At 46.9% G+C, this 17,205-nt stretch overlaps 3 protein-coding genes across 4 annotated transcripts; 1 reads left to right on the top strand and 2 right to left on the bottom strand.

The window, feature by feature from the left end:
- Positions 1 to 475: 475 nt before the first annotated feature.
- On the top strand, positions 476 to 2,088 carry LOC123113429 (CCG-binding protein 1). Its single transcript, XM_044534657.1, has 3 exons — positions 476 to 797; positions 1,247 to 1,320; positions 1,502 to 2,088. Exons 1-3 carry the CDS (start codon positions 554 to 556, stop codon positions 1,823 to 1,825), a joined length of 642 nt encoding a protein of 213 aa, XP_044390592.1. The 5' UTR covers positions 476 to 553; the 3' UTR covers positions 1,826 to 2,088.
- Positions 2,089 to 2,263: 175 nt separating this feature from the next.
- On the bottom strand, positions 2,264 to 4,700 carry LOC123113428 (uncharacterized). Of its 2 annotated transcripts, none has more exons than XM_044534655.1 (7): positions 4,269 to 4,700; positions 3,779 to 4,123; positions 3,438 to 3,609; positions 3,098 to 3,317; positions 2,798 to 2,937; positions 2,678 to 2,722; positions 2,264 to 2,569 (listed from the first exon to the last, which is right to left on the bottom strand). In XM_044534655.1, exons 1-7 carry the CDS (start codon positions 4,661 to 4,663, stop codon positions 2,441 to 2,443), a joined length of 1,446 nt encoding a protein of 481 aa, XP_044390590.1. In that variant the 5' UTR covers positions 4,664 to 4,700; the 3' UTR covers positions 2,264 to 2,440. The 2 variants fall into 2 exon arrangements, with proteins under 2 accessions (XP_044390590.1, XP_044390591.1); XM_044534656.1 differs by having other exon boundaries at positions 2,813 to 2,937.
- A 1,056-nt stretch (positions 4,701 to 5,756) lies between these two features.
- LOC123117028 (uncharacterized) lies at positions 5,757 to 9,481 on the bottom strand. Its single transcript, XM_044537882.1, has 8 exons — positions 8,798 to 9,481; positions 8,467 to 8,547; positions 7,956 to 8,288; positions 7,064 to 7,229; positions 6,702 to 6,930; positions 6,324 to 6,442; positions 6,201 to 6,239; positions 5,757 to 6,110 (listed from the first exon to the last, which is right to left on the bottom strand). Exons 1-8 carry the CDS (start codon positions 9,115 to 9,117, stop codon positions 6,057 to 6,059), a joined length of 1,341 nt encoding a protein of 446 aa, XP_044393817.1. The 5' UTR covers positions 9,118 to 9,481; the 3' UTR covers positions 5,757 to 6,056.
- Positions 9,482 to 17,205: the final 7,724 nt, after the last annotated feature.

The following is a 17,205-nucleotide window of genomic DNA, read 5'->3' as shown; positions in this document are numbered from 1 at the left end:
CTACGTGCCCTTTACGCCCAGTCATTCAGAAGAACACTTGCCCCCCCCCCCCCCCCCCCGTCTTACCGCGGCTGCTGGCACGGAGTTAGCCGGGGCTTCTTCCTCGAGTCCTGTCATGATCGCGCACTTCGGCGATGGAGCACGCTGTAAATCGGGTCTCATAGCCAGCTACGAGGTTTTCGAAGCAGACTCCATTAATTTTGAAGATCACAACGGATAAGACGACTCTGTTAGAGTGCCATTTTGTGTACTAATCATCATACTAGCAATTACCATGGTGACCAGCCATACATGACCCATCTGCTAGAGTTGCTCGAAGGATGTGTGTGCTAAAATTCCATATTAGGAGGTCAAATCGCAAAAGGGGCTAAAAGTACAATAATATTTCCTGTGACACATAGATCTCAGGTTCAGAACCGATCCTTATCCGTTCTACTCTTCCCCCTTCCTGGTCCTTTAAATAGAAAAATCTTCGAGCCAATCCACTCCCCGATACAGCTCCCCCCACCCAAACCCACCGAAGTGAAACCGACGAGACAGACCAAACACCAAAATGCTCTCATCCACCGCTCTCCGGCCGCTGCCGCCGGCGACGGCGACGACGCCCGCGTACCCCGCCACTGCCACCGTCACCGCCACCTCGGCCACGCCCGGGCGGCGCTCGGTTGCGGTGCGCGTGCTGCGGGACTACGGCTCGATCCCCAAGCGGGAGCCCTTCAGCTCCAGCCGCAGCATCCTCGACGAGTTCTTCAAGCAGGAGAAGCCTCTCGTCCAGCGCACCAAGGACCAGATCACAGGTACCCTGCTATGATACTTCTTCTCTAATTCTCTCTTCCAGTACTACCCAGAGTTCCTAATTTATTACTGTACGTGTTCTTAGCCGACCAGTGGTGGTTTTGTTCAGGCTTCTTAGCTTAGATCTGGTTTCGGTTCTGTAGCTTGCTTGTTTAGTGTTTCGCGTGTTCATTTTATCTTTTACTGTTGAAAGCTTGTTTGTTTGGTGTAAATTCGAGTGCCAGTTTCATGGTGGTAACAAAGTGAAATATGTAGAGTGTTAATGGCGGGAGCTAAATAGTTTCGGATTAATTTAGCGAGCCTGTTCGACCGCATAAATCAGAGGTTTAGCAATTGTATTTCATAACAGATCTCTAAGCTACTGTATAAGAAATTACCGCGTCTCTGAATTTGAACAGTGTTAGTTGGATCTAAAAGAATTCTAACAGTGGGTCTTCTTATCTGGGTACAGATTATTGCACGACCCTTGAAGGCGACGATTGCTGCAGCTGCTGGGATGCCTATTTTGAACTCAACAAACTCGAGGTATGCGCCGCGGCTAAAATCATCTTTTCATAAATCAAAGTTACCAAATTCATCATGAGTTTTTGACACTACTAGTAGTGTCAAAAACGTTCTTATATTATGGGACGGAGGGAGTACTTAGTACCTTTGCGTGCTACTTGCGGCGATCCAATCCAACTAACCACTCTTCTCCATTTCCCAGCAAGAGCTACCGCAAGAAGAAATCTCGAGGATGGTGAAGGACTCGCGGTCAGACCCAAGGTACCTTATAAGCAGCATACACCACCGGTCGGACCTACGGAAGAAGATGGCCGAGAAAGCTCACAATTCGGCGCCATCAAACTCCCCGCGGCAAACAGCGAAGCCGAGGCCCTTCCCCGTCCCCGACGGGCTGCCGAAAACGCAGCAAGAGATCGACGAGGATGAGGAGGCTCTCATGCCGGAGTCTCCTTACACGAGGCTGCTGAGAAGAATGGGGAGGTTCCCCGACTGGTATACCCCTCGCCCGGACCATGAGACCGACTGAATCACACCATGGACCAGCCTTGCCTTCCAGATGTACAGCCTGAAGCTCTGTCTCATGGCACCAAGCATGGAAGCTTGGATTACTGTTGCCTGCTTAGTTGGTTTTTGCTGAGTGGATAAATGGAACTATGTAATAGTGGTTGTTTCTTGTAGTGTCGAGTTCTTCTCTTTAGATTCAGATACCTCCGTTTTTGCTGTTTTTGTATGATATCTGCTAATGTATCTCTGTATATATATGTTTGGGAATAGAGTTCTTGACTACTAGTACTATTGTGTGTGTGTGTGTGTGTGTGTGTGTGTGTGTGTGTGTTTACTACTACTGTCTCTTGCGTGTGTGTGTGTGTGTGTGTGTGTCTGTTTGGCTGTTAATTGTTGGCTGATGAATCTGATAGAGATTTCTTTGATGTCTCTGGATCCAATTCTGATGAGCAACCACTAATAACATCTCAAGCCAAACGTCCTTTCCCTTTTGGTGTCTTAGCCACAGGACATACATACTTGAGCCTACAGCCTGACAAGCTTAACACTAAAGGTCCAAAACACACTGTACAGTAACCATGTTCCTTCAGTCACATGAAAGCTCAAAAGGGATTCCATAGCCTTCCACTCGAGCGCCCTACTTATTAGTCTTCCCGGTGGTTGGCACAGCCCGATATTCAAGCACACAATCAGCAGGGCTGAACGGTTTGCCTGGCATCTGTGCCCTCGCTCTCTCTTTCTCCACGAAATCCGGATCATCGAGACCCTAAACAAAATACAACACACAAGCAAGCAAAGAACAATCAACCAAGGAACCAACATCATCTTGCTGCAAATGGTGCTATGCTGCCGCATAAGAAGTGTCATTCGTTACCTGGGTCTCGTAGAAACGCCTTACCCTTCTTTCCTCCTCTTCCAACTATACACACATTGAAGTTAGTAATGAACAGAGCAACAGAATGTTAAACAGCAGCTCTGCAGGGAATGAACAAACCGTCGTTATACGTACGCTTTCGTCACGGACCGGCAATCCCATATTACCAAATAGAGAGCATGCACACTGAGAGCTTGCTTTGGCGCAAGTATATGCAGCAGCATTGTTGGGGTGCTTCACATCACAACCATAGCAATGACCTTTATTTATGTTTCAAGGAGGAAATTGTTATTTAACTGCCACTGCCAAGTAAATCAACAAAGCACAACCACAGGGAATGACTGACAATTGACGGGGGAAAGAAGGATAAGCGATGAGATATTTCAATAATATGTAAGGTAAAAAAAGAGTACAGAATACCATTGTCATTAGGTTCAACCATGCAGAAACAGCTGACCACCAGTTCTACATATTCTCCACCCTTGATTTTGACTTCAGCAAAGAATAAATCTTCACCAACAGAGTTACTATCATCAGCTCCTTTAGTCTTCATAGTGAAATTGATATGATAGTACCTATGGCCATTGCCCCCAGCAACTGATTCGAAGCGCACAACATCTTTGAGTTCATATGCAAGATCCTGAAATTAAGAAACATCAATCTGATCAGCAACCAACTGTTAGATGAATAAGACACCGACACAGTGCAACCCTGGCCAAATGACAGAGGCAGTGAGGGAGAGAGGGAACAGAGATCAAACCCCTGAAAGATGGTGGTAATCATTATGCTTGTCCACCAAAGTTTGAACCAACTGTCGCTTCCAATCGCGCCTTCCATCCATTTGCTGCGATTCCAAAAGCTTCTTCCTTGTGCCATCAGGACAGTTAAGAGACAGTCTTACCACCCTTTCCAGTCGAGAAACACCAGTGAACCTAGTTTAAAATCAGAGGATATGCACATATGATTGGTAGTCTTCAGAGAAGGGAGGAACATGTTGACGTCATCAGCTCAAAAATAGGTTTAGGGTGAACTAGTAGCATCGCAAATTCGCAATGAAGAAATAGAACAATGGAAATCTAGAATGAAGTTGAGAAAGGTTACATTGTTGGATGCCGATGTTCTTCAAGATAGCGATCTATAGCGTCATAAGCTTCCCGCAAGCTCTGAAACGGCCCGCCCGCGCGAGGATTCGTGTGGAAAGATCCCTTGAGGTCGACCCTGGTGAAAAATATGATCCCCCAATCAAACTGGGCCAGTGCCCACATAGGGAACGAGGAAAGGCAGCCCCAGGGCTGAGCCTCCGTCTGCACGGAGGAGGACGGGGAAGCCGATTCCTCCAACGTCGTAGCATTGAGCAGGCCCTCCAAGGACGAGAGGTCCTGTTCTTGCATTGTTCGTGCTGCGCATGCAGGCTCGGCCACATGATCCTCCTCCTCCTGCTCACACCTGACGTGAAGCAATCAGGCTAGATCAGAGATACAGACCCTCCAAGATCAATCCCCATAGATCGTACCCCGAAACAATTCGATTTCGACTAGATCGATCGCAAATAGAAAGCTGATGGTGGTGGCGTCGAGAGGGGCACACGTACCGAGGAAGATCGCGGCAGGGGGCGGCGAGCAGGTGGGTACTGGCGGCGCGGATGAGGTGGTACATGCTTTCGAAGGGCTCGCCGGGAACGCGGTGATCCGTGAGGAAGTTGCCGTCCATGTCTATGTCGACGAAGATCGTCGGCCCGTCGTCCAAGCCGGAACGGGCTGCGGCGGCGAGTAGCCCATGCGAATCGACGGAAACGATCACTCGTCCGTCGGTGATGGGAACATCAAAGTAAAGTACGCGGTGGCGCGGAAGGTGGCGGCCGCGAGCGCCGAGACTGGTTGGCACGGAGTTGGCGACGGGGGATCCGATTCCGCGACCGCGGCCGCGCCCGCGACTGCCCGGAGGAGGGGGTGGCATGGTGTCGGCTGGGAGTATACCGCATTCCATGAGAAATCTAGCGAGTTTTTTTTTTTTGAACGCAGAAATCTAGCGAGTTACTACCACCGAGTCCTGATTTATTGTGCTAAATTTTCACCATAGATTTAAGTAACAAAACATTGATGCATGTCACAAAAAAAATATATTATTAAATCGTATTTAAACATGGTTTTCAATGATATTATTTTTTATGATGTAAATTAACCTTGTGTTAGTTAAATTTAAGGTTAAAATTTAGTACAAAATACGAAGGGGGTCAATAAACAAGAATGAAGGTAGTACCTCTTGAAAAAACTATACTAATTAGTTTTTCTATGATGCAATACACGGTGATGCGGGGATGGGGGAGCCGGCGGCTGCAACCACAGTGGCTCGACGAGTAGGAGATAGTCGTAATCCTTGACCACTTCCGAAGGAGGGGGTTTGTTTGGATTGCGCCGGTGCTGTCGTGCCAACCGTGGGAGTGCCAATTAATTGGTGACTGATTTCATTGCACGTGTCTCATCGAAAGATTCGTGAAAATGAACTACGAGGGCTGGGTAAAGGTGGGCACATCAATTATTTGGTGCTCATCCAAACGGTATGCAAAGCATGCTTTTTTTTCATCCATTAGTCACTTTCACAGGAACCAGTAGATTTTTGTCCATTAGTCACTTTCACAAGAACCACTAGATGTTAATCCAACAGTCCAAATTATTGCACTGTTCATCTTCAACCTCCTTCTCTTCTTCCTCCCGATCGTGGCGCCCCAGCCAGCCCTGCTCTAACCGCCTGCCTCTACCACCCACAACCGGCGAGCGCTACCGCGCACTGCCTCGCCGCCCCGCCCTCCCCTCAACCTTCCCCCACCGCCCCGACCATCCCTCTATGCTCGCCGCACGAGGAAAGACTCCCGACGATCCACTGCAACCCCCCCCCCCCCCCACCCCTAAGATAGATAATGGGGCAGTGAATTCACTCTAAGATAGATAATAGGGCTCTTCTCCGGCGAGGTCTGGCTTGCCAGAAGGAATGAAAGAAGGAAGAAGGCTACTGACGCTAGTGAACTTTTTCAGGTATATGAGAAATAACAAAATCCAAAAGTGTTTGAATTGGGCATAATTATAAAATCCATACACATAAGAAGCCATTCGTTAAAAATCCGAAAGCCGATCAGGTTATGTATGGCCACTTTTGATAAATGGATTTTTGCAAGATGGCAGCTACGGATCCCCTTTGCTTATGTAAGTCCATCTCAAACCACATGCCCTTTTCTTTTTGGTCTAGCGAAAGAACGTAGTATTACTTTTGAGTTTACAAGTAGACAAACTTAACGTAGAAGTAATAACTAAAAAAGTTCAGATATTTCTTCCACGCGAGCGCCATTGTTAGTTTCTTCCACATAGCTGCCACACCCAGATATTTAGGTCTGAATGGTTGTCAATTTTCGATTCATTCCCTCTGGATCATCACGGCCCTAAAGAATACACAAGCAGAGGAATAATCAATCAAGTAGCCAACATCACCATCCAACTAAAAGAGGAACTAGGCCTTAAGATGTCATTACCTCGTAGTGACGTCTTACCCTTTCTTCCTCCTCCTTCAACTATAGTAAAAGACATGTAATTAACAAAAAATAAGGCAACAAAAAACGTAAACACAAGCTCAACACGGATTAAACCATACGTACGTCTTCGTCATAGCCCACATACACAATGTTACCAAGCTTAGCATATTCACCCAATGGGCTTATTTGATGAGTGTATGCAGCATCATTGGGGTGCTTCGCATCACAAGCATCGCAGCGACCTTCATTTTTTACAAGGAGGGAAATTCTCGTTAAACTTTTAAATAACCAACGACGCACAATCACATAAGAATAAAATGAAGAGCAGAAGGCAAAAAAGAAAGCGTGCATGCAGTTATTATTACACGCACGTGACTGCACAAACCACTAAGCAGACATTACAAATATAAAAGGCTCAAATTTAAGGGATGAGTTCGAATTAGTGCAACCCACAAAACTGTATTTGCACAAGATGCAGGCAAAGATAAGAGCATGTCATACCGTTGTCTGTTGGTTTAAGCACGCAGAAACAGCTGACCACCAATTCTATACGTTCACCTCGCTCCCACATGAGTTCAGCGAAGAATAAATCCTCGATGCCACAATTAGAATCATCATCGGCTCCTTTAGTCTTTGCAGTGAAATTAATATGATGGTACAGCCTAGTATGGTCATTGGGCGCATGAACAGACTCGAAACACACTACATCTTTGAGTTTGTATGTGGGATCCTAAAATTAAGAAATGCATACGCCTGATCAGCAATTAATTGTTACATGAGTGAGCAAAACAATAGCCATGAACTAGTACAACCCTAGCCACAGGGCAAAGAATGAGGGAAGGAGGGAGGGACAGAGAGCAAACCCCAAGAAGATGGTTATAATCGTTATGCTTGTCCAGCAAAGCTTGAACTAACTGGCGCATCCAGTCACGCCTTTCGTCAATCAACTTCTTCCTTGTGCCATCAGGCCAGTAGAGACATTGGCGTATGACTTTATCCACTTGAGACATCCCAGGTTGATCCATGAACCTAGTTTATGTTAGAGCATTATACAAGATCAGTATGTTATATTTTTTGAAAGGTGGGGAACAGAAAGTGATACTAAGCACCATGTCAACATAGGTCTTTTGGAGTGAACTACAGTAGTATAGTTTGTAGGCAAGGTTAGTTCGATAGGATCAAACAGCCTTGAAGTGACCTCTTGACATGACTTGTGGTAGTAATCAACAATAAGTAAGAACAGCATAATACAACACCGAAATATTTTTACATGCGTATAAGCTCCCAATACATTATCCTTTTATGAAGAAGCTATCACCACTGTGTAGTCTACCAGGTAACAAAGGTGTGTGGATGTGCCTGGGTAAAAGCTAACCAATTGTCTAGATTACAATCCAGATAAAAACAGATCTACATACAAAGCAGTAGTGTACTAGTGTAGTATCTATGTTCACTTTATTGTAATGGCCAGCTGCACTATCTGGACAATACCCTCAAAATACAGTTAAAAAAAGGTTTCCTCAACTAAAGGTGGTCCGAAGACGTGAAGAAAATGATTCAGGATGGTATTTTCATTCGTGTTAACTATTCAGTTCATTCGAGATTCATGCTGTAATTATCTTTCGTGATTCGAGATTCGAGTCAACTGAGATTATCTTTCGTGGACTACATGGCGAAATTGCTTTATTGCTACTGTGCACACCAAATCGAAAAAAATAAACAATGAAATTCTGGAATGAAGTTGAGAAACCCTACATTGTTGGATGTCGTTGTTCTTCAAGATGGCGGTCGATAGCGCTGCAAGCCTGCTCTAAGCTCTGAAATGGCCCACCCACTGGAGGATACGTGTGGAAAGATCCCTTCAGATCAATCCTGATGTAGAAGAATGCGTATCCCCAATCCCCCCGGCGCAAGCCCCAAATGGGTGACGATGAAAGAAAACGCAGAAGTGGTGGCGAGACATGAACGGTGTCCTCCTGAGTTACTGCTGCGTCGGCCTGAACAGAGGCTGAAGAAGTCGCTGTGATGGGTTGCAGCATCTGTGCTGAATGTGCTGATCCAGTCTCAGCCACAGACGACTCCTCACACCTGAAGTGAAACAAGCAGGCTGGTCAGCAGAACTACAGCAGTTTAGCTTTGGAGGCCAGAAATCTACAGGTCCAAGAGAAAGACCTCTCTGTACTAGAACCACCCCAAATATGAACAGAACAATTCGGTATCGACTAGTCTAGGAATTGAAAATGCATGAGCGATACAGTAATCATACGGCAGATCACAGGAGGCTTCGAGTTCCAGAGCAGGCATTTGGGAAGATGCATTGCCCCTCACGTGCTGCTGCTCCTCATACCTGAAATGGAACAAGCCGGCTATATCAGCAGCCGTGGCCAAGTTAAACAGAAAATGGCCACTTCTCCTCATTTGGCTCTCTACAAAAGAAAAATGACACGAGGCCGAAATCTACAGGCAGCTTGCAATTCACCAGAGAGAAATCTAACTGAAATACATATTTCTGTACACATAAAACAGTTGAGCTTTGATCAGATCGGAACTAGTACGTAATAAACTGGTGATGAAGGCATGGAGAGGGGCATACGTACGGAGGGAGATGGGAGAAAGCTGCGAGCAACTGGAGACCGGCTGACTGGATGAGTTGAAAGACGCTTTCAAACGGTTCGCCAGGAAGACGACGGTCCCTCGCGATGTAGTACTTGCCATCCACTTGGTCCACAAAGATCAGCGGGCCTTCCTCCACACAGAAACGGGCAATCCCGCTCGAATCGACGGAGACAATCTCTCGCCCGTCGATGGTGGGCACGTCAAAGCGCAACACAGGGTAGCGCCGAGGGGACGGTCCGTCCAGTGTCCGGGTGTTGGGCAGGTCCTTGAAGGAGGACGAGACATCCTGTTCTTGCGGCATTTGCGCCGGTGAAAGACTCCCCCTCCTCAGACGGACCTGAAGCGAAATACTCCTACTACAAAGCAGGCTGGTCAGCAGCAGAACAGCAGTTTTTACAGAGGGCTCCGCGCGAATTCAATCAACCCCCCCTACGTCGGTGGCACGGAAGGGGCGGACTCTGACGATCAGATCGGAAACAGAGAATTGACGACGGGGGCGTCGAGAGGGGCGTACGGAGGCGGATTGGGGGAGGGGGATGCGAGCAACTGGACGCCGGCCGCGTCACTCGCCTCGCCCGTGCATGGTGTTGGCGTGGCAACGCCGAAGTGCGGCACGCGGTGGCGCGGAGGGGGGTTGCGGTGCGGTGCGGCGACTGGGGTTGGCACATGGATCGTGCTCCTGGCGCGCTTCCTCGGACGTGGTTGGCTCGGGTGCCCGGTTCGCTTGGGGCTCTGGCAGCGAATCGGATCGACAGTTTTTTTTTTTGCACTCTCGCCCAGCTTTATTTAAATCTTCAAAATGTTTACAGATAAAATAGTAGTAGCTCCCACCAGCTCAAACCAAAAACAAATTAGTAACTCCCCCGGTTGGCCTAGCCATCCATGTCTGCAAAACCAGAGAGTTAAAAATGTGCTTAGCGAGATTACGAGCCTCGAGGTACGAGCACCTAAAATCATGAACGATATTACAAACCAAAAAACACCGAGAGCGATCTATCATTTCATGTATTATGGCACCATGCTCAACCGTTGAATCCTGCTTGATGTTGTTCACCACCGTCTTACAATTCGCGTAGTCTGAATCCGATCGACATATACGAGGCTCCCACCACCATGTGGGCTTTCCAGGTGGTACCCTTTTTTTCAATCAAGTGCATATATTACTCAAATAGGACTTTGTCAAAAAAAATTACAAATAGGGGGTTAGGGCATCTTCAACTCCGACACGCGTTGACCGGCGTTGTTTTTTCCCCTAGGTCCCGCGACTAGGGTTTCGAGCTCCTCCGGCGGCGCGACCGCCGTGAGTATCTAATCTATGTCCAGATTTCGCGATCCCCCCAAGCCTCGCTCCCCTCTGGTCGTCCTTGATCCAGACTGGGTTTTGAGTCTCGTGCGGGGGTTTGGAAGCTTCCCTGGCGTGGGAATTAGGGTTTGGAGGAGATCAGATAGCGTCGCGAGATGTTCCAGGTGGATCTCGGAAAGGAAAAGAGCCGGTCGAAGAACTGCTAAGTAGATTGGATCTACAGGAGGAAGAGGAGGACAACTTTGTATGGGAGGAGGAATTCAAGGATGAGCCGGCTGCGGCGAAGTGGCTCGCCATCGCAAAGGTGCACACAAACAAGAGTTTTAGTCCGCCAACGCTTTACTCCGACATGCGGGCAGCTTGGAACCCCGCAAGAACTGTTAGCTGACATAAGGTCGAGGACAACCTTTTTACAGTCCAGTTCGGATGCCTAGGGGATTGGAATACGGCCATGAACATGGGGCCATGGCTATTTCGAGATTAGGGTCTGATGTTAGCGGAATATGATGGATTCACAAACCCTAGATCGATAAAGCTAGATACGTTTGCTGTCTGGGCGAGAATCCTCAAACTACCGGATAATTTCCTTTTTCCGGCAGCTATTAGAGGCATGTGCAAAAGAATGGGTAAAATCCTGGAAGTTCAGACTACCCTTCCAGCAGGGTTTGTAGGGGAGTTCGTGAGAGTTAAGGTGGAATTGAATGTTTGGAAAAAGCTCATCAGATTTGTGTCTGTGACTAAAGGTGAGAAAACTGATTACTATCAGGTTCAGTATGAGAAAATCCCCATATTCTGTGGCAATTGGGGAATGTTAGGTCACTGGCATGAGGTGTTGGAATTTGCTAATAGGCCTTTGGCCCAAAGCCCAACTAAAATTCTGAAATTCTCTTGGCCCATTCATGCACACATGTGAGTGGAGTGAGTGAGACTAAAGTTTAGTCCCACCTCATAAGTTGAGAGAGAGTTGCACCTCTTTATAAGGTGAGCTCTTCTATCACTTGTATGAGCATGAGAAGAGGAGACCTACACGCGCGCTCCTCCTCCTCGCTCGCCTTGCCACGCCACGCCTCGCCTCGCCTCGTCACGACGCGGGTTGCGGGTTGCGGGATTGAGCCGAGCCAAGGACAGAGCTATGCACGTTGTCTATATTTTTGCTGCTAAGGAAAAATTAATGAGTCATTAATTAATAATTAACTAACGCGTTAATTACTGAACCGTTTCCGATTCTTTTGGATCGTGATGACTCGGACGTGGGGTTTACTCCCACGACCTACCCGGCCCGCACTATATAGTCAGGCAGACGTCTACCCTAGCCGCCGCCGCTTCTTATGGTTTCGCACCACCATTCCAGATCATTGCGCCGCCAAGCGAGTCTTCTCCATCCCTCCTTTCGGCGTGCACCGGGAGAAGGGACAGCAGGCCTCCGGAACCCCGCCTCTCGTGATCCTGTACGGGAGAGGGGCGATCAGGTTTTTGGGGAGCGCACTCGCGCTACTGCTGGCAGCGACGACTTCTTCCCCGACCTCGGCAACCTCATCCTCGACGACATGGGCGACAACGTCAACGCCGGCGGTGCTGCTCCCGCTACACCGTATGTGATTCTATCTTTCCTGTTCGAGATCATGGTAGAATTCATGTTTCTAGTATGTGCCCTAGATGTGATATGTTCATCTGTTATGCTAGTTTGCATGATTAGTTCAATCTCTGGTACTATAGTCATGATTTATCTTTTGTTTATTCGGATTAAATCTCGTAGCAATTTTCTCATATTTCCAACAATCCAAAAACCTGATTATAGGCAATTTACTCCGAGTGGTTTTGTTGTGCATCTGAAGCCGCCTGCCTTTAAGGGGGTGTAATATAAGAGGTGGCGCATGAGAGCAGTCTACTGGTTTCAAACCATGGGCTACTATGACGCCACTAAGGGCAAGCCTGAGGGTGATCTTAATCCAGCATAGCTGGAAGCTTTTGAGAAGATCAATACTCTCTTTAAAGGCGCTCTTCTGGGTGTTCTTGATGTTCCATTGTGGATTCATATATGTCGTTTGACAACGGCAAGGACATGTGGGCTGCGCTCGAGGCCAAGTTTGGTGGCTCGGACGCCGGTAGTGAATTGTACGTCATGGAGCAATTCTATGACTACAAGATGACTGATGAGCGCTCTGTTGTACAGCAGGCTCATGAGATACAGTCGCTCACAAAAGAACTTGAGCACTTCAAGTGTGTGTTGCCTGACAAATTTATTGCCGGAGGCATTATTGCCAAGCTTCCACCTTCGTGGAACAATTTTGCTACTTCCCTGAAACACAAGAGACAGGAGTTTTCCGTTGCAGATCTCATTGGTAGTCTTGATGTTGAAGAGAAGGCGAGAGCAAAGGACACACATGCCCGAGTTGCCAAGGGAGCTTCTAGTGCCCACATGGTACAAAGAAGAACTTCCAGCACAATAAGTTCGAAAACAACAAGAAAAAAACTCAAGGGAAAGGCAAGTTTGATACAAAGAATAAGCCATCACATTCTACCAACTTCAAGAAGAATTTTCATAAGAAGGGGAAGGGACTTTGCCATGTCTGCGGTGATCCTAATCACGAGGCTCCGAAGTGTCCTAACCGCTTTGAGGAGCGCGAACATGAGAAGGGCGGCAAGACCGCTAATGTTGTCATCGGTGATACTGATATGAAGGAATCAGGGTACGGTATTTTTCCTACCATCCTTTCAGTATTTCAATCCCCTGATTGGTTAATTGACACTGGTGCCATTGTACATGTTTGTGCTGACGCCTCCATGTTTTCTTCTTACTAGGCCACATGGACTTCTCCCGTGCTGATGGGGAATGGGTCACATGCCATCGTTCGAGGTGTTGGTACGCTCGATCTGAAGTTTACTTCGGGGAAGACCGTGCGTTTGAAGAACGTTCATCATGTGTCGTCCATCAATAAAAATCGTGTTAGCGGTTCCCGTTTATGTCGAGATGGTTTTAAGTTTGTTTTTGAGTCCAATAAAGTTGTAATTTCCAAGTGTGGACAATTTGTTGGAAAAGGCTATGAGTGCGGAGGCTTGTTCCGCCTATCTTTGTCAGATATTTGCACTAAAGTTATTAATAATGTTTGCCACAATAATGAGTCGGATATTTGGCATCCACGACTTTGTCATATTAACTTTGGTTGCATGACACGGCTAGCCAATATGAATTTAATTCCAAAAATCTCTATTGTCAAAGGCTCTAAGTGCCAAGTATGTGTGCAAGCTAAACAACCTCGCAAGTCACATAAGACTGCAGACGCAAGAGACTTGGCGCCACTAGAGCTTATACATTCTGATCTTTGTGAGATGAATGGCATGTTGACAAAAGGTGGAAAGAGATATTTCATGACGTTGATTGATGACTCCACTAGATATTGTTATGTGTATCTTCTGAAATCAAAAAATGAGGCTTTAACATTCTTCAAAAACTATAAAGCTGAGGCAGAGAACCAACTTGATCAAAAAATTAAACGGCTTAGGTCCGATCATGGTGGAGAGTATTTTTCCAATGAATTTGATCTGTTTTGTGCGGAACATGGTATAATCCATGAGAGTACGCCTCCCTACTCACCTCAGTCTAATGTGGTGGCCGAAAGAAAGAACCGAACTCTAACTGATTTGGTTAACGCCATGTTAGACACATCGGGTCTTTCCAAGGAATGGTGGGGGGAGGCGCTAATGACCGCGTGTCATGTCCTAAACCGAGTTCCCACAAAGCATAAGACCATGACTCCATTTCAGGAATGGGAAAGGAAAAGGTTGAAACTCTCTTACCTACGTTCTTGGGGTTGTTTGGCGAAAGTCAATATACCAATTCCCAAGAAGCGCAAGCTTGGACCAAAAACCATGGATTGTGTTCTTCTGGGCTATGCTTTTCATAGCATTGGCTATAGGTTTTTGATAATAAAATCTGAGGTATCCGACATGCATGTTGGTGCGATTATGGAGTCTAATGATGCAACTTTCTTTGAGAACATATTTCCTATGAAGGATATGTCAAGTTCATCAAATCAGGAGATACCTACTCCATCTAGGAGGAACTCACTGTAATTCCTGAACCCACCATTGCGATGGAACACGTTGAGAATCCTGTTGACGGTGACAATGAAACTCCTGTAAGGAGTAAGAGACAGAGGACTGCAAAGTCCTTTGGTGATGATTTCATTGTGTACCTTGTGGATGACACACCCAGGACTATTTCAGAAGCCTATGCATCTCCTGATGCTGACTACTGGAAGGAAGCTATTCGTAGCGAGATGAATTTCATCTTAGCTAACGGAACCTGGGTGATCACTGACCGTCCTTATGGGTGCAAACCTGTAGGATGTAAGTGGGTGTTCAAGAAGAAGCTTAGACCTGATGGTACGATTGAAAAGTACAAGGCACGGCTTGTGGCTAAGGGTTATACACCCAGAAAGAAGGTGAAGACTTCTTTGATACTTACTCACCCGTGGCTAGACTAACCATAATTCGGTGCTACTATCACTGGCTGCCTCACATGGTCTTCTCGTTCATCAAATGGACGTTAAGACGGCTTTCCTCAATGGAGAGTTGAAGGAGGAAATTTACATGGATTAGCCAGATGGTTTTGTAGTACCTGGTCAGGAAGGAAAGGTGTGCAAGTTATTAAAGTCTTTATATGGCCTTAAACAAGCCCCTAAGGAGTGGCATGAGAAGTTTGAAAGAACATTAACTACTGACGGCTTTGTAGTAAATGATGGTGACAAGTGTGTGTACTATCGCCATGGTGGGGGCGAAGGAGTTATTCTTTGTCTGTATGTCGACGACATATTGATCTTTGGAACCAAACTTGATTTAATCAAGGAGGTTAAGGATTTCTTATCTCGCTGTTTTGAGATGAAGGATCTAGGAGTAGCTGATGTTATCTTAAACATCAAGTTGTTGAGAGATGAGAATGGTGGGATCACACTGCTTCAGTCTCACTATGTGGAAAAGGTCTTGAGTCGTTTTGGGCATAGCGACTGCATGCCTTCTCCAACTTCATATGATGCTAGTGTGTTGCTTTGAAAGAATCGACGGATTGCTAGAGATCAACTGAGGTATTCTCAGATTATTGGCTCGCTTATGTATTTGGTGAGTGCCACGAGGCTTGACATCTCTTTTGCGGTGAGCAAGCTGAGTCGGTTGACACAAAACCGGGATATGATCATTGGCGTGAGTTATGCGCTACTTGAAGGGCACTTCAAGCTATGGGATTCATTACACCGGGTATCCAAGGGTACTGGAGGGTTATAGTGACTCAAACTGGATATCTGATGCTGATGAGATTAAGGCCACAAGTGGTTATGTTTTTACACTTGGTGGTGGCGCTGTTTCCTGGAAGTCTTGCAAGCAGACCATCTTAACAAGGTCAACTATGGAAGCAGAACTCACAGCATTAGACACTGCCACTATTGAAGCAGAGTGGCTTCATGAGCTATTGATGGACTTACCTATGGTTGAAAAACCAATACCCCCTATCCTGATGAACTGTGATAATAAAACTATGATCGTCAAGATAAATAGTTCTAAGGACAATATGAAGTCCTCAAGGCATGTGAAGAGGAGATTAAAATCTGTCAGGAAATTGAGGAACTCTGGAGTTATTACGTTGGGTTATATCCAAACATCGAAAAACTTGGCAGATCCCTTCACAAAGGGTCTATCACGTAATTTGATAGATAATGCATCGATGGAGATGGGTTTGAGACCCACCGCATGAGTTGTACATAGTGGTAACCCACTCTATGTGATCGGAGATCTCGTGAAGTAGAAGTGGGAGACAAGATGTTGGTCAGCTGAGAGGAGGGTATCCTTATTTTAATTATCCCACTCCATGAAGATGCAATACTCTGCATGGCAGGTTGATATCTATCTTAATGTGTTCCAAGTGGCTTATTTGAGTAAGCAGAGATGTTGTCCTGCAGAGCATCTCCTGAGGAACACACCTATATGAATTTGACTATTAACGTCGCAGTCTGTGAGAAGTGGGTGCTCTCTAATAAATTCATGGAAGGCCCTGGAGTACGACATATACGCTCCACCCGCGGGGAAGCCTTGCGGCAGCCAAGTATCGGTCAAGAATTTGTGTGAAACTAGTCTCGCAGAAAACTTGTAGTTCAAGGCATATTCCACTATTCAAGTTGTGATCTAGTTGTTGGGGAACGTAACAGAAAACCAAAATTTTCTATGCGTCACCAAGATCAATCTATGGAGTAATCTAGCAACGAGGGGAAGGGGAGTGCATCTACATACCCTTGTAGATCGCTAAGCGGAAGCGTTACAAGAACGCGGATGAAGGAGTCGTACTCGTAGCGATTCAGATCGTGGTTGATTCCGATCTAAGCGCCGAACAACGGCGCCTCCGTGTTCAACACACGTGCAGCCCGATGACGTCTCCCGTGCCTTGATCCAGCAAGGGGGGAGGGAGAGGTTGGGGAAGACTCCGTCCAGCAGCAGCACGACAGCGTGGTGGTGGTGGAGGAGCGTGGCACTCTAGCAGGTCTTCGCCAAGCACCGCAAGAGACGAGGAGGGAGTGGGGTAGGGCTGCGCCAAGAGGGAGATGTTCTTGATGAAGTCATGTACCTAGGGTAGGGTTACGGACCTGTCCAAGGTATCCCCCCCAAGGGCATCTCTTAGAAGAAGCTGTCTTCCAGTCGACCAAGAGGGATTCCACTCGACCGGCTAGAAGACACTCGACGAACCTGAAGACACTCGACCATGAAGACTCACTCGACCATCAGGAGTTCAAGATCTACTATGTATCCAAACGGTCTGTAATTAAGTAGTCTTTATGGCCATGATGACACTTTATATAGGGAGTTACCAGTAACGCCTGGCCTTAATGTACTTTAACCCTCCGCTACGTGGGCTGGCTGGGGTCCTGGCGTCCTCTATATAAGCCACCCCCTCCACTTGTAGAAGGGTTCGCACCCCTGTACCTTTCACACACGTAATCTAGTCGACCGCCTACGAGCTCCGAGACGTAGGGCTGTTACTTCTTCCGAGAAGGGCCTGAACTCGTAAAACACTCGTGTGTACAACTGCTCCATAGCTAGGAT

Source organism: Triticum aestivum, chromosome 5B (genome assembly GCF_018294505.1).
Source record: "Triticum aestivum cultivar Chinese Spring chromosome 5B, IWGSC CS RefSeq v2.1, whole genome shotgun sequence".
Lineage (NCBI taxonomy): Eukaryota > Viridiplantae > Streptophyta > Magnoliopsida > Poales > Poaceae > Triticum > Triticum aestivum.
This window is presented reverse-complemented; position numbering and strand designations above follow the sequence as displayed.

Excerpts from the sequence above, each read along its gene's own strand:
- LOC123113429 (XM_044534657.1), top strand. The coding sequence starts at position 554 with ATGCTCTCATCCACCGCTCTCCGGCCGCTGCCGCCGGCGACGGCGACG. Across the intron at positions 798-1,246 it reads CACCAAGGACCAGATCACAG|ATTATTGCACGACCCTTGAA; the intron begins GTACCCTGCTAT and ends ATCTGGGTACAG. Across the intron at positions 1,321-1,501 it reads TTGAACTCAACAAACTCGAG|CAAGAGCTACCGCAAGAAGA; the intron begins GTATGCGCCGCG and ends TCCATTTCCCAG.
- LOC123117028 (XM_044537882.1), bottom strand. The coding sequence starts at position 9,117 with ATGCCGCAAGAACAGGATGTCTCGTCCTCCTTCAAGGACCTGCCCAAC. Across the intron at positions 8,548-8,797 it reads GCTTTCTCCCATCTCCCTCC|GTATGAGGAGCAGCAGCACG; the intron begins GTACGTATGCCC and ends GTTCCATTTCAG. Across the intron at positions 6,931-7,063 it reads ATTATAACCATCTTCTTGGG|GATCCCACATACAAACTCAA; the intron begins GTTTGCTCTCTG and ends TCTTAATTTTAG.
- LOC123113428 (XM_044534655.1), bottom strand. The coding sequence starts at position 4,663 with ATGGAATGCGGTATACTCCCAGCCGACACCATGCCACCCCCTCCTCCG. Across the intron at positions 3,318-3,437 it reads ATTACCACCATCTTTCAGGG|GATCTTGCATATGAACTCAA; the intron begins GTTTGATCTCTG and ends TCTTAATTTCAG. Across the intron at positions 2,938-3,097 it reads GGTTGAACCTAATGACAATG|GTCATTGCTATGGTTGTGAT; the intron begins GTATTCTGTACT and ends ACATAAATAAAG.